General features: G+C 40.4%; 1 protein-coding gene across 1 annotated transcript in view; it reads left to right on the forward strand.

Moving 5' to 3' along the window:
* ADARB2 (adenosine deaminase RNA specific B2 (inactive)) overlaps positions 1–12,722 on the forward strand; it is a 468,279-nt gene that overhangs the window by 360,818 nt on the left and 94,739 nt on the right. The window contains exon 4 of the mRNA XM_006111888.4: positions 1,572–1,686. Within this exon, the coding sequence (XP_006111950.1) occupies positions 1,572–1,686 (115 nt within the window). The remainder of the gene's footprint in view (positions 1–1,571; positions 1,687–12,722) is intronic.

A 12,722-nucleotide genomic window follows, 5' to 3' on the forward strand; every position in this document is an offset into this window, starting at 1 on the left:
AAAATAAGCGTTCTGCTATTTTGAATTAATTTCGAAATATTAGTTTGGCTATGTAGACACTAGAAAAGTTATTTCAAAATAAGGGCTGTTATTTCGAAATAAGTTTGCTGTATAGACATACCCATAGTGTTTCCAACCAGGGGGTGTAGATGCTACTGTTCTTTTGCAAATACCATCCTACAATACATAAACAGAGGTCCCTCCAGCTGCTTCTGGTGGCTGTCTATGTGGAAATTCAAAATCTTATTCTAACCCCTGAGTCCATCATTTTTTGCTCTCTCAGCTTCTCTGGGTCATTAAAAGCTCTTCTTAAATGTGGGAAAAGGAATTTGCTATGCCACCTAATATACAACATGGAACTCAAAGAGCCTCTCAGACATCACTTGGCTAGGAACCAGCCAAGGGACAAAGTAACTTTTCTTTCAGTTTTGTGAAGTGTTCAAAGCTTTGCTAAATTAACATTCCTGAACAACAGAAATACTGGAAAAATCACTTAGAAAATTAGGTGACACTAACACCATTCAGCCCAATGTTAAATGACTTGCTGAGGCAAAGAAACACTTTTTTAGACAAGAAAAATGCTTTCAGGACTGGCAAACTGTTCCATGAACTAGTCTTGGACCAAGGACCAGAAACAAAATTTGTCAAATTCTATGTCTTTTTATTGATCACTAAGGATTTGATTTAAAGCCTAGTCAAAGTGAGCCTTCTTATTGATTCACTGGACTTTCAGTTAGTTCCTAACATCAATCTTCTGTGCTAACTCTGAACATCAATCTTCTCAGGATATGGCCTTGTCTATACTATCACAGCCATTGACCTAAGTTACAAAACTTCAGCTACTTGAATGACGTAGCTGAAGTTGACATACTTAATCTGCTTAACCACGGAATCTTCACTGCAGTAAATCAACAGCTGATGCTCTCCCATTGACTCCATTTACTCTTCTCATGTTAGTGGAGTACTGGAGTCAAACAGAAGAGCACTTGCCAATTGATATATTGTGTCTATACTAGATGCAATAAATTGGCCCCACGCTGGATCAATCACCGCCCATCAATCCAAAGGGTAATGAAAACATGCTCCACGGCTACACTGCAATAAAAAAACCTATGGCACCAAGATTCAGAGTTTAGGTCAACTGACTTGGACTTATTGGTCTCAGTCTACAGGGCTAATTACTGTATACTGTAAATATCCTCCAGCCCAGGCTCTGATACCCATACTCCTCATGGGGTTTCAGAGACTAGGTTCCAGCCTAAGCCCAAATACCTACTCTACAATTTTAACCCCCTAACCAGAGCCCTGTGAGCCTGAGTCATCTGACCTGGGCCAGTTCTGGCCATGCCATAGATCTTTTGCTGCAGTGCAGACAGACCCTCAGAAGCATCTAGTGATCATTTATGATATTGATGGTTTTCTGGGGAACCGTTCCTTTTACTTTTTTGCAGGTGTAGGTGGGATTTAATTCTAAAAGGAAGATCTCAAAGGCAGAAGGCTGGTTATTAATTGCCCAATACACTCAACTGCTTCAATCAAAGTGAAAAATTCCTTCTGATTGTGTCTTTCAGGATTTTGCTGATTCCATATATCAAATGGTTACACAGAAGTTTCAAGAGTTGACAGACAATTTCACCTCCATGCATGCACGCCACAAAACCCTTGCAGGAATTGTGATGACCAGAGGTAAGATGCCCTTTAATTTCTTTTTTTTATTTTATTTTATTTTTCTAATGCATTCTTCATAAATAAGGAATATATTATTTACCCACTCCATGGTAATAAAAGATGTCTTTGTTCCAGCACAGGAAAATATACAGTAATGAGAGAAAATAAGTATTTGATATTTAAACTTCAACAGGTGCACAACGAATATATTGACCATAGAAATACAGCTAAATTTATAAATATATACAAATATACCATTTTTTCTTTATTCATGGAAGGAAATGGAGTTCTGGTTGTTTTCCTTTTTCCTGATAGTGGTTCCTTTTTAAATATCAGTAAGAAAAAGATTAGCTCTTTTATTAGTTTATTATTTTTAGAGCTGGAGCCCTTTAGTATTATGTCTTATTTAAGACTGTCAGGTGAAAACAAATCTCAGCCCATTTCTCTTCCAGTCTAAGTAAGCTCAGACACTTAAGACTTGATATTCTGTTCACATCTAAACACAGGAAATATTCAGTAAGGAGACACTGGCTTGGACATTCACTTCTGTTAGTCCCTTAAACAGGGGATGTACTCAACCCAAGAGCATATAATACAAAGACATGTTCAGCAAGTAGATGAAAGCATTGCATAAAGGGCCTTGCTTTGTTTGTTTGCATAGGAGTGATTATCTCATTTCTGGGTGCCTTATGATATTTATGAGAATGTCACCATCCCAGATACTGCATTAAACATCATTCTTGCTCAGAAGTGTGGAGCAGTAGATAAACTTTAGATAGAAGAGGGAACACTTGGAGGCAAGAGAAATGTATAATTAATCCAGGCTTTTCCGTCTTGTTCCTTTCGGCAGTTACATTAGCCAGATTCAACAGGCACAATTGTGAATATTGCAGAGCAGCAAACTGGAAATGGGATTACCTACCAGGGCCTTTCAAACTACGAATTCTACTCCCTAAAGACTAAAATATAATTGCACATACATGTTGTTCCTATTGAAAGGGAAAGAGTGAGAAACCAGCATTAGAATCACAGAAAATAGTGACAGAGCTGGCCAAATAGTCTTTTCCACCCTTTGTCAATGCAAGATTGCTCCGCACCCTACATTTCCTACTATTTTGACCAACCTACTATTATTATTGTTATTTGTATTGTGACCGCACCTGACAGCTCCAGTCAAGGACCAGGCCCCAGAGTGCTAGGCACTGTACAAACATAGAACAAAAAATAGAACAGATGAGAGGTGAATACAGCAGTCAGATGGGGGATTACCTGGAAACAGACAATACTGTCACACCCCTCCCCCCCCCCCAAAAAATAGCAGCAAAACTTAGGGTGGGATTGACAGGGGGGTGTGGGGCTGGGTCACCTCGTGCCCCCCCGTGGAATTTCTTCACACCCCCCAGTTTGGGAACCCATGATTTAGAGGAGCTTTTCCTGACCAAGAGTAGAAAACACATAGTTGTTTCTTTGAAAAAAGTCTAGTAGTGGATGTTCTGATGTGGCTTCAATCACTTCCTTTGGAAGACTGCTCCACAAGTGAATTAATCTTATCAAGAAGCTTTTCCTAAAATTCAGCACACCTTTTCCTGTTTATTACCTTATCTCATTCATACCCTAAATAATCCTTCTGCTCCATTGGTCCCCATTCCTGGCTCTACTTCAAAAAACACAGTAAAGCCAAAATTATCATAAACTAAGCAGTGAACACAACAAGAAGGTGGATTGAGAACTTGAACACCACAGGGAAGTGTTCTGTAACAGGTCACTGCAGGGCAACGCATGGGCGGAATACCTGGTTGTTTCAAGAGCATGGCCACTAGATCCATGCCAAAATAAATGTAGGAGGGGTATAGTGGAATATGTCCTTTGCCCTCTTCCAGCCCAAGAACTGCTGGACATGGTCAGGTTGTTTTGATGATTTTGCTTCCTTCTGTGGGATGGGTGGAGGAAGGAATTTGAAGATTCCCTCCTCCAGCTCCTTTTGAATTTCACATAGGTAAAATCCTTTATGAGATTTTATTCTCTTGCACTTCACATTTCTCCATGGTCAACACAAATCCTAGAAATAAATGTATTTAATTTATCCTACTAAGTCCATTCCTCCAGACTCCTTATTATTTTAATTTTTTTCCTCTGAATTCTTCCAATTTCAGTTGTTTCCAATTTTTCATTATCTTTTACTGGTCCTAAGAAGCTCCCAGACTGAACTCACTGCTGTAGGTGTGCTCAAGAGAAGACACAAAGCCAAACCCAGCCTTATCTGGACTCATTTCCCATGATATTTGAGTCCCTTCTTACCAGAGCATATCTACAAACCCATGAATAGGGAGGATTATTTGCAACTACATTCAATTTTGTACTTACAAGGTTTGTGCTCTTTTCTCAGCCATCATTCCCAGAGGTAGAAAAGATCGTGAGGTATAAGGTTTCAGAGGTCGTATAGGGGAGTTTCACTCTAGCAGCAGACCTACGAATAAATGCAAATCTCTTGTGTTATTAACATGGAATCTGGCTGCTACCGTGGAGAACTGTAAAAGCTAAGCAAATAATAAATAATAACAACAACAATAAAAATAACTCTAGTAATGTCTTATTGAATTTGGTGAGGTACATAGCTCCCTGAAACCAAAAGTCATTCTGGTTTTCCCTACATTTCAATTTAAAGTCATATAGCTTATAAACAGAATTGTCTATGCTTATGCTGTCTTCAGGCAAAACTTGTAAAAAACACAATGTAATTGTGGAATAACTGCTGTTGAGATAATACAGCAGCTCTACAAACAAAACAAAAGTGCAGCAAATTGGTTCTCTTTTCCTGAACTCTGGTATTTTTTCTGCCTTTTCAGGTACAGGGAAAACCAAAGAGAATTGCAGCTGAGTGCTGTGTCTGAGTTATGTTTTAGCACCAAGGGCAAATTCCTATCTAGAAGGAAGAATAAAGGAGGGGAAAAATGTAGAAAACAATGTTACTGAGTGGCTGTGAGTTTTTAATAGTGATCAATTGCTGATAGGAGAACAGAATTTCTATCCCACAGGAAATTCTGACCTTTCAATAGTTGTTTTCATCCTGAATCTTGATAAAAAGTTGAAACCTTGAACTATTTAGCTAAATGGATATTCCAACATATTTTAATTCAAAAGTATCAATACGAGCTTGTAAAAGGTTTCATTTCTAGAATGCTGAAACATTATATTGTAAAGTAGTGCACAATAACCAAAAAACTCAAAGCAAAATGTTCCCAACACTATTAAAATGCAAAGTTTTGGCATTATAGGTATGGAACAAGAAAATCTAAACAAGCCATTTTGAAATTGTCAGATTGGTTGAAATCAGTACATTTCCATGAAATATTTCAATTTAGACAAAATGATTTTTTAAATGGAAAACAGTTATATCAATAAAAAAATCAACCATCTTTAGTGATAATATAATACATAGAGAATTACAGAAAATAAAGATGGAAATTACCCATAGTGGTAGTTCAGCTTGTCCGTTTGCCTCCAGGATCTTCTGAAATAAATTAAGTTTTTTCATTAGTATAGTACAATATTAATGTGAGAGCTTGATTTTCATCAGTTTAATGCTAGGTTAACTCCATGGTTACAAACTCATACCCAAGAAATAGTTTGTTCAACTCACTTTTACTTCAACTCAAAATACAGCCAAGATAGAATTGTACCAAACAGACTGTCAGGTAAGAATGTACATGTTTAGTACTTGCTGAGCAATTTTTCAGAGGTGGCAGGTGGTAACAAATGCATATTCAGGAAAGGGTGGCTAAATTATCTGGAACAAATTCACCTTATGTTATAGACTAGCATTGTGTAAAACATTATCTGGAAATTAATCTGAGCTGGAACAGAACCCAAACCCATCCAACTTTCAGGAAGTTCAAACTCAGATCCAAACACTGCATGTCAAGCTAATCTCCATGTGATGTGAGCCATTTCACGCTTTACAGATATTGTTTTTTGGACCTAGAGTGAGCTTTGCATCTCAGGAACATTTCTAATTAGGGCTGTCAAGTGATTAAAAAATTAATTACAATTAATTGAGCGATTAATTGCACTGTAAAACAATAATAAGAATACTATCTATTTAAATATTTTTGGATGTTTTCTACATCTTCTAATATATCGATTTCAATTACAACACAGAATACAAAGTATATATTGCTCACTTTATATTTATTTTTTTATTACAAAACATTTACACTGTAAAAAAAACTTCAATTCACCTCACTGAAGTGTTGTAGTGAAAATTCTATCATGAAAGCTGAATTTAAATTCGTCTATATAATCAATATATTTGTGTCCTATTCAAAAGAGTACTCTTTTTGCTCAGCCCAACTGCAGGAGGCACAGGGCCGGAGAGGGGTAGACTCTGCCGTAGGCAGTGCAGTGTTTGGGGGGGGTTCAGCCCCCAACTGCAGGTGGCATAGGGCTCAGGGGTGAGGGTCAGCCCCTGGGCTGGGGGGGGTTAGGGTTGGCCCACAACATTTTGGCACCTGAGGCAGGGAGCTCAAATGACGCCCCCATTCCCCCCTCACTTGGGCCAAAACTTTGAAAGGTCTCAATTCTGCCTTCTTCCTGTTCTACTCCTCTCATGGTATTGCAGAGAGAATACAGATGCACCAGCAGCAGACACAATTTTTCTATACTCTGGGTCCCAGTGATGCTCCCCCACAATCTAGCACCTGAGGGGGCTGCCTCAGTTCTCTTCATGGTAAGGCTAGCCCTGGGGGGGTAGATCCCACCATGGGCAGTGCAGAGTTTGGGAAGGGGGACTCAGCCCCAGAATCAGATGTGAGGGGAGGATCAGTCCCAGCCCCAGGAGGCAAAGAGAGGGTGGCTTGAGTGAGCCCTGCCCGGGGAGGGGGAAGAGAGGGACAGTTTGGGCAAGCCCCTCCCCCCCCCCCAGCTGTTTTATTTTTAAAAATATGGTCACCTGGACGGGGAGAGGGATGGGTCTCAGGGTCTTTACTTTTACTTTTTCCTCCTTTCTGGCTGCTTTGTTTTTCCATGAGCCTTCTGGTGGTGTTTTGCATTACTGCGCCTACAGACTGTCTCTGAAGCAGCTCATGCTGGTTTGCTGGCCTCTGTGATTAACGCGAGTTAATTTTTTTAACACGTTAATTCTGCCCTGTGCTAATCACAGGTGTTAACGCCCACTAATTGACAGCCCTACTTGTAATATTGAGAACTAATTTGAAATCCAAATCAAGCTCACTCAGATCTTAGGCCAGGTTCCTTCCTGTGACCCTAGGCTTTGTCCTTCAACAAACAACATGTACATGCTATCTGGAGCAATGTCCTCCACCCCGCTTTGTTGAATTCTTCTGGAGTGGGGATGGACTAACCATTGGCACTTGAGCCCTTAGCATACAATCCTAACTATATAACTGAACAATATAAAAATTGCTGTGATGGAAAAAAAAAAGTTATCCCTGTTCCTTGAGTATTTTGGTGTTTGTTTTGGTCTTGTCCCATATCTCTGTGCTAAGGCTATGCAATTTACCACCTGCACACTGCCCAATGCTGGTTGGAAAGGCCAAAGGGGAATGTAGATGGCACGTTCAGAGCAACAAGGCTTGTTCCTCTCCCCCTTTCTCCTGTAGCTCCACAATCATTGTGCTTTCACTGTCACAGGGAAAAAATGAGGCCACATTTTCAACGCCAGTGTTCACCTAGATATGTAAAGTGATATTCATAGTCTAAAGGCAAGTGTTAAACAGTGTTAAACTGAAAGTTTCGTTCAAGTGGAGACTTAAAATGTAAAGATAACAGCAAATGGGATCAGTCATTGAGGCTCGGCTCTGCCAAGCCAGCAGCACCACTCTAGCAAGCAAGGGAGGCAGGAAAGCAACCCAGGAAGAGAAGAAGAGAGATGGAGACATCGGAGCTAATGTAGGGGATCAGGAGATCAGTGGCCACTCAAGACAATCTGCAGCTCTAAGCAACACTTCAGAGTGCCAAACAAGGGGACTCGCCCTCCAGCTGTGTGTCAGGCTTTACGGCAAGGAGGGTCCATGAGCTGTGATACTTATAGTGGCTCAGTGCCTATGGTAAAAGTGTGGGGGAGAGTGGGGAAGCAGCAGGCTGAAGCCCCACTTACTCAGATTTGGACAGTTGTTTGTGAGTGGGGCTGCAACCTAGTGCATGTCCCTGCAGCACCATTCAGTTTGTCCTAGGCAGAATCGGCTGCCCTACACAGTGGCTTTGTTCGCCTGCAGACAGAGGGCCCCCTGCAGGAGATGAAAGAGCATTCCAGCATGAGGAACTTTTCTAACTTACTGGGTAAACTTAACAGTCAGAAAATATCAGTCCAAAGGGGGTTCATGGCAAATCAAGGTTCGGAAGAAAAACAATTAATTTCTTTTGAGAGACTGATGATTTAATTAAGGGGAACGAGGAAGTCACTGTTAAGTGATGCTTTCTGTCTTACTGAAATCGAATTTTGATTGGCTTCTGACAGAAATGCTTCTCTGCATTTCTAGTCCTCCGTTTTTGGGCATACCACAGGCAGAATGATTTCTGTTTGCACCATTAGGGAGATGTGCCTCTTTCTTTGTGATCTGTACAATTCTGCCTCTTAGGCATAATTTGCTGATTATGAAGACCAAACTAGTGTTATTTTTTTTGTGTCCTGCAGAAGGGACAAAGAAGAGAGCCTTGTGGTTTAGTAACATGCTCTATGAGACACAGAATATCAGAGAACATTTACACTTTTATGATAGTTTTCTTTTGTGGACATTAACAAATATACATACGTGTGATGAACACCCACTTGTCTTATACAGCAGGGAGTGACCCAGGAACGTTCAAAGCTAAAAGCATAGGCTGCTACAGCTTGAGTTAATGAGACAAAGCTTTGTAGTTGTAAACTGCTTCCACTCATGTCCTCTGTGGATTAACATGGAGCAGAACCTGAACCATACACTCCCAGTGGGTTAGATGTACACTTGCTCAGTACTTAAATTTAGTGGACATGATAAAGAATGCCTGTCACTTTCTCCATGGATGATGTGTTATTGCCAAAGTCCCACTTCCACAGAAAAGAAAAGCCCTTCAGAATTGATACAAACAAGATACTGGAATTTAAGCACTATTTTCCCTTTGTTTTTGATAAACTTTGACAGTTTAGACCAATGTCAAAACTTTTTATTTTTTGCCATCTTTCCTGTTAAAATGAAGCATTAAGAAAGTTCTATTCTCTTTACAGTGTGGGTCATTCATGGGGAAAAATGCTATATGTTGATTTCTCAATGTGTGTGTGGAGGGGGGCAGAGAGAGAGAGAGACAGAATCACTTTGATCTTAAAAGCAAACAGCAGTCTTTTCAGTTATCTATATGAAATAAAGATAAACTGGACAAAAGGGCCCTAAACAGCAATTTCATGCTTTGATGAAAGATGGATATTATCATCTCTTATCTCATGAAATTAATCTTAATAATTGTGTAGAAAAATAACAGAAAAGAGGGAAGGAAGATTTGCAGTGTGGCTTCATGGATCTTTCCAGTCATATTAAGATTAAAAAAAAACTTGATCTTTAACTACCATTAAGAATCTTGATGAGCAATTGATTTCTAATGCATAGTTCAAACTGGGACAACAGAAAATAATAAAATACAGCAGCAGATTTGTAACATTTACAATATACATGTACTGGATCCCAAAGCTGATTCTAGTAAAAAAAAAACCTGGCATCATTAAAACTAGGTGGCCCATCTGCAAGTTTTACAACCCTGTCCCATAAACAATATCTCAGAAGAGTATTAGATTCAGGTTGAACTGCTTTAATCCAGCACAGTCTGATCCAACACCATCTGTGGTCCGGCATGATTTTATTTAGTCCGATGTCCACTTATCATGGATATGGCCAAGTTTCCCGTGGTCTCATAAAATTTGTTTACAGACACTAGTCCTGGCTCTCAGTGTTCTGTGCTGTTGTTTAGCTCTAATTTACACCTAAATGTCTTCTAAGAGTCCGGTAAGCAGTGGAAGTGTTAGTAATGCTGCTAGATAATATTGACCTTCTGTGTTTGGCAAATTCTCTGGTTCAGCACTGGTCAAGTCCCGAAGGTGCCAGACTAAAGAGGTTCAACCTATACTAGGTAAATTTTTCAAGAGTCCTAAGTTACTTAGTCTCTTCAGTCCCATTTTCAAGAAGTGACTTAGGTACTTCAGACCCTGAATGGCATGAGACTTAGGCTTGGGAAATGGGAGTTAGGAGCTTAGTGGAATCTTTAAAGCACCTGAATAGGTTTGAAGCCTATCTGCATCTTTAGGTGCCTAAAGACCTTTTAAATGATCTGGCCCTTTGTCAGTTAGTTGCTTTGGAAAATTTTGCCAATTCTTTAGAAGTGCTTAAATTCTGTGGTGATGGCACTGGGGATAGATTAAACTAAAAACCATAGACTTAGCTTTGTTTATAAAAAATCTCTTTTCTTGTGGATTTGAGCTTTATCTGTTCATCTGCAGCTTAGTGGTAAGTACCCCAAACTCTGTAACCAAATGGCTCAATCCCACAGATCTGAATTTCACAGTCCCAGTGTACAGTGAGCTAAGCAGGAACCCCAGACATAGCACATCCCAGAGCTTTATTTTCAGAAGTATAAGGATGAAAAGGCTCCAGCTAGGCAGAAGGATCAGCACAGCAGCTAAGCTGCAGGAAACATTGTGATAAAACTCCAGTCCATGTGAAACTTACTTGAATTCAAATTATCTAAACTCAAAACTCATAGAAAAATTCATTCAGGTTTGTTAACCAGAGCCCTCTTTCCAGCAACCATGACCCAGAGTTTCAATGTGAAAAAAAGGGAAATTTGGCAGTGTTGACCAAGTTCATTTTGGCTGTGTCTACATTGGCACCCTTTTCCGGAAAAGGGATGCTAATGAGACACTTCAGAATTGCAAATGCCGTGGGGGATTTAAATATCCCCCGCGGCATTTGCATGAACATGGCTGCCGTTTTTTTCCGGCTCGGGGTTTTGCCAAAGAAAAGCGCCAGTCTAGACGAGATCTTTCGAAAAATAAAGCCTTTTCCGGAAGATCCCTTATTCCTCTCAAAATCAGGAATAAGGGATCTTCCAGAAAAGACTTTATTTTCCGAAAGATCCCGTCTAGACTGGCACTTTTCTCCGGCAAAGCCCCGAGCCGGAAAAAAGCGGCAGCCATATTCATGCAAATGGCGCAGGGGATATTTAAATTCCCCGCGGCATTTGCAATTACGAAGCGTTTAATTAGCATCCCTTTTCCGGAAAAGGGTGCCAATGTAGACACAGCCTTAGAGTTTGTTTGAACCTGAAAGCCAGTGGAGTTTCAAAGCCACACAAATGCAAGATTTAAAAAGATTTATAAACAAAAGAGGCCTTGCCTACAGACAGAAGTCCCCGGTGCAAATGCAACTATATCAGTATAATGGTACTTATCAGTGTTCCCTCTATCTTTGTACTTGTGCAGCTGCACAGGAAAAATTCAGATGCCACCCAGCTAGTTAGCAGAGTGCTCACAGCTAGGTTTTGTTTCTAATAGTGGTGCACATTCGTGCATGCCTCAGTGCACATACAATTATTCTGCACGTGGATGGAAAAAATCTGCACATGGGTGGAAAAGATTAGAGGGAACATTGTTGCTTATGTTGATACAGCTTATGCCTATATATAAAGGGAAATAAAGTGTTCTGGTAAATGGCACATACACTGCAGTAAAACTGTGTGGCTATGTCTACACTGCCCCCTCTTGTGCAAAAACATATGCAAATGAGGCAAAGCATGGAATATCTCTGTGCCTCATTTGCATAATTAATGAGGCTCCGTTTTTGCGCAAGAGGCTTTTGCACAAAACCCCCCTCTTAAGCAAGAGCCGTTCTTCCTGAAAAATCCTCTGGGATTTCATCCTTTCCTGCCACAGAAGGGAGGAATGAAGTGGACCATAGAAATTAAAAGTGGAAAAGACTGCTAAGTCATCTAGTCTATTCCCCTGCAAGTGCAGGGATGTTTCCTGCAGTATTCCCAAATGCTTTTTCCAATCTAGATTTAAATGAATCAGTTAGCAGTGGGGTTTTCAGCACTGTCCCTGGGATGCCATTCCCATGTAATAGACATCATTGTTAATCATTCTTTTCCATTATTCAGCCCATTTTCCATTATTTGATCTCATTGTCCTTAGTTATAACTCCTTGTACAACCCTAACAGCATCCACCATTCAGTTTGCAACCTTCAATACTCGCAGACATTTGTTCTATTCCTTTAGTGTTAAATTATCTGTGTTGTACATATTTAACTATTTTAGCCTCTTCTGAGTTAGTATCCTCCACAGCCTCCTAATCAGTTATGTTCCTGTTTTCTGCTCTACCTCAAGTTTGTCAGCCTCCCTGTCAGGCCAATTCTCTGTCTTATATTGCTCCATGAGCTAGACCTAGCTGCTTCTTGTTATGAATGCAGAGTCAGGTGGAAAACGTACTTAGATTCTGTTCTTTTTCAGACACCACAGATCTGAGCCAGCACTTCAGAATGGGTTTAATTCATAAAAGGATTTTGCTTTAAAATGAAGTGGATTTGAAGAGCTCGTTTCACAAAGAAATGTGTTGGTAATAAGGGCTGTTTTACATGTCCTATCGATATTAGTCCTCACACACTGAGAAGCCATCTGTTGCTACCGCCATGCTGGGATCTGAGTTCAGGACAGAGAGGCGTGAAACCCTGTTCTATCTCTGACAGGGGTTGAGTGTGTCTTCCAAAAGGTCCTCCGCAGTCAGTAAGGGTATGTCTACACTACAAAGTTAATTCGAATTAACGGACATTAGTTCGATTTAACTTTGATAGGCGCTACACTAGCGCTCCGCTAGTTCGAACTTAATTCGAACTAGCGGAGCGCTTAGTTCGAACTAGGTAAACCTCATTGTACGAGGACTAAGCCTAGTTCGAACTTACTAGTTTGAATTAAGGGGTGTGTAGCCCCTTAATTCGAACTAGTGGGAGGCTAGCCCTCCCCAGGTTTCCCTGGTGGCCACTCTGGCCAAGACCAGGGAAACTCGTCTGCCCCCCTCCC

The sequence above is a fragment of the Pelodiscus sinensis genome, chromosome 2, assembly GCF_049634645.1.
Source record: "Pelodiscus sinensis isolate JC-2024 chromosome 2, ASM4963464v1, whole genome shotgun sequence".
NCBI lineage: Eukaryota > Metazoa > Chordata > Testudines > Trionychidae > Pelodiscus > Pelodiscus sinensis.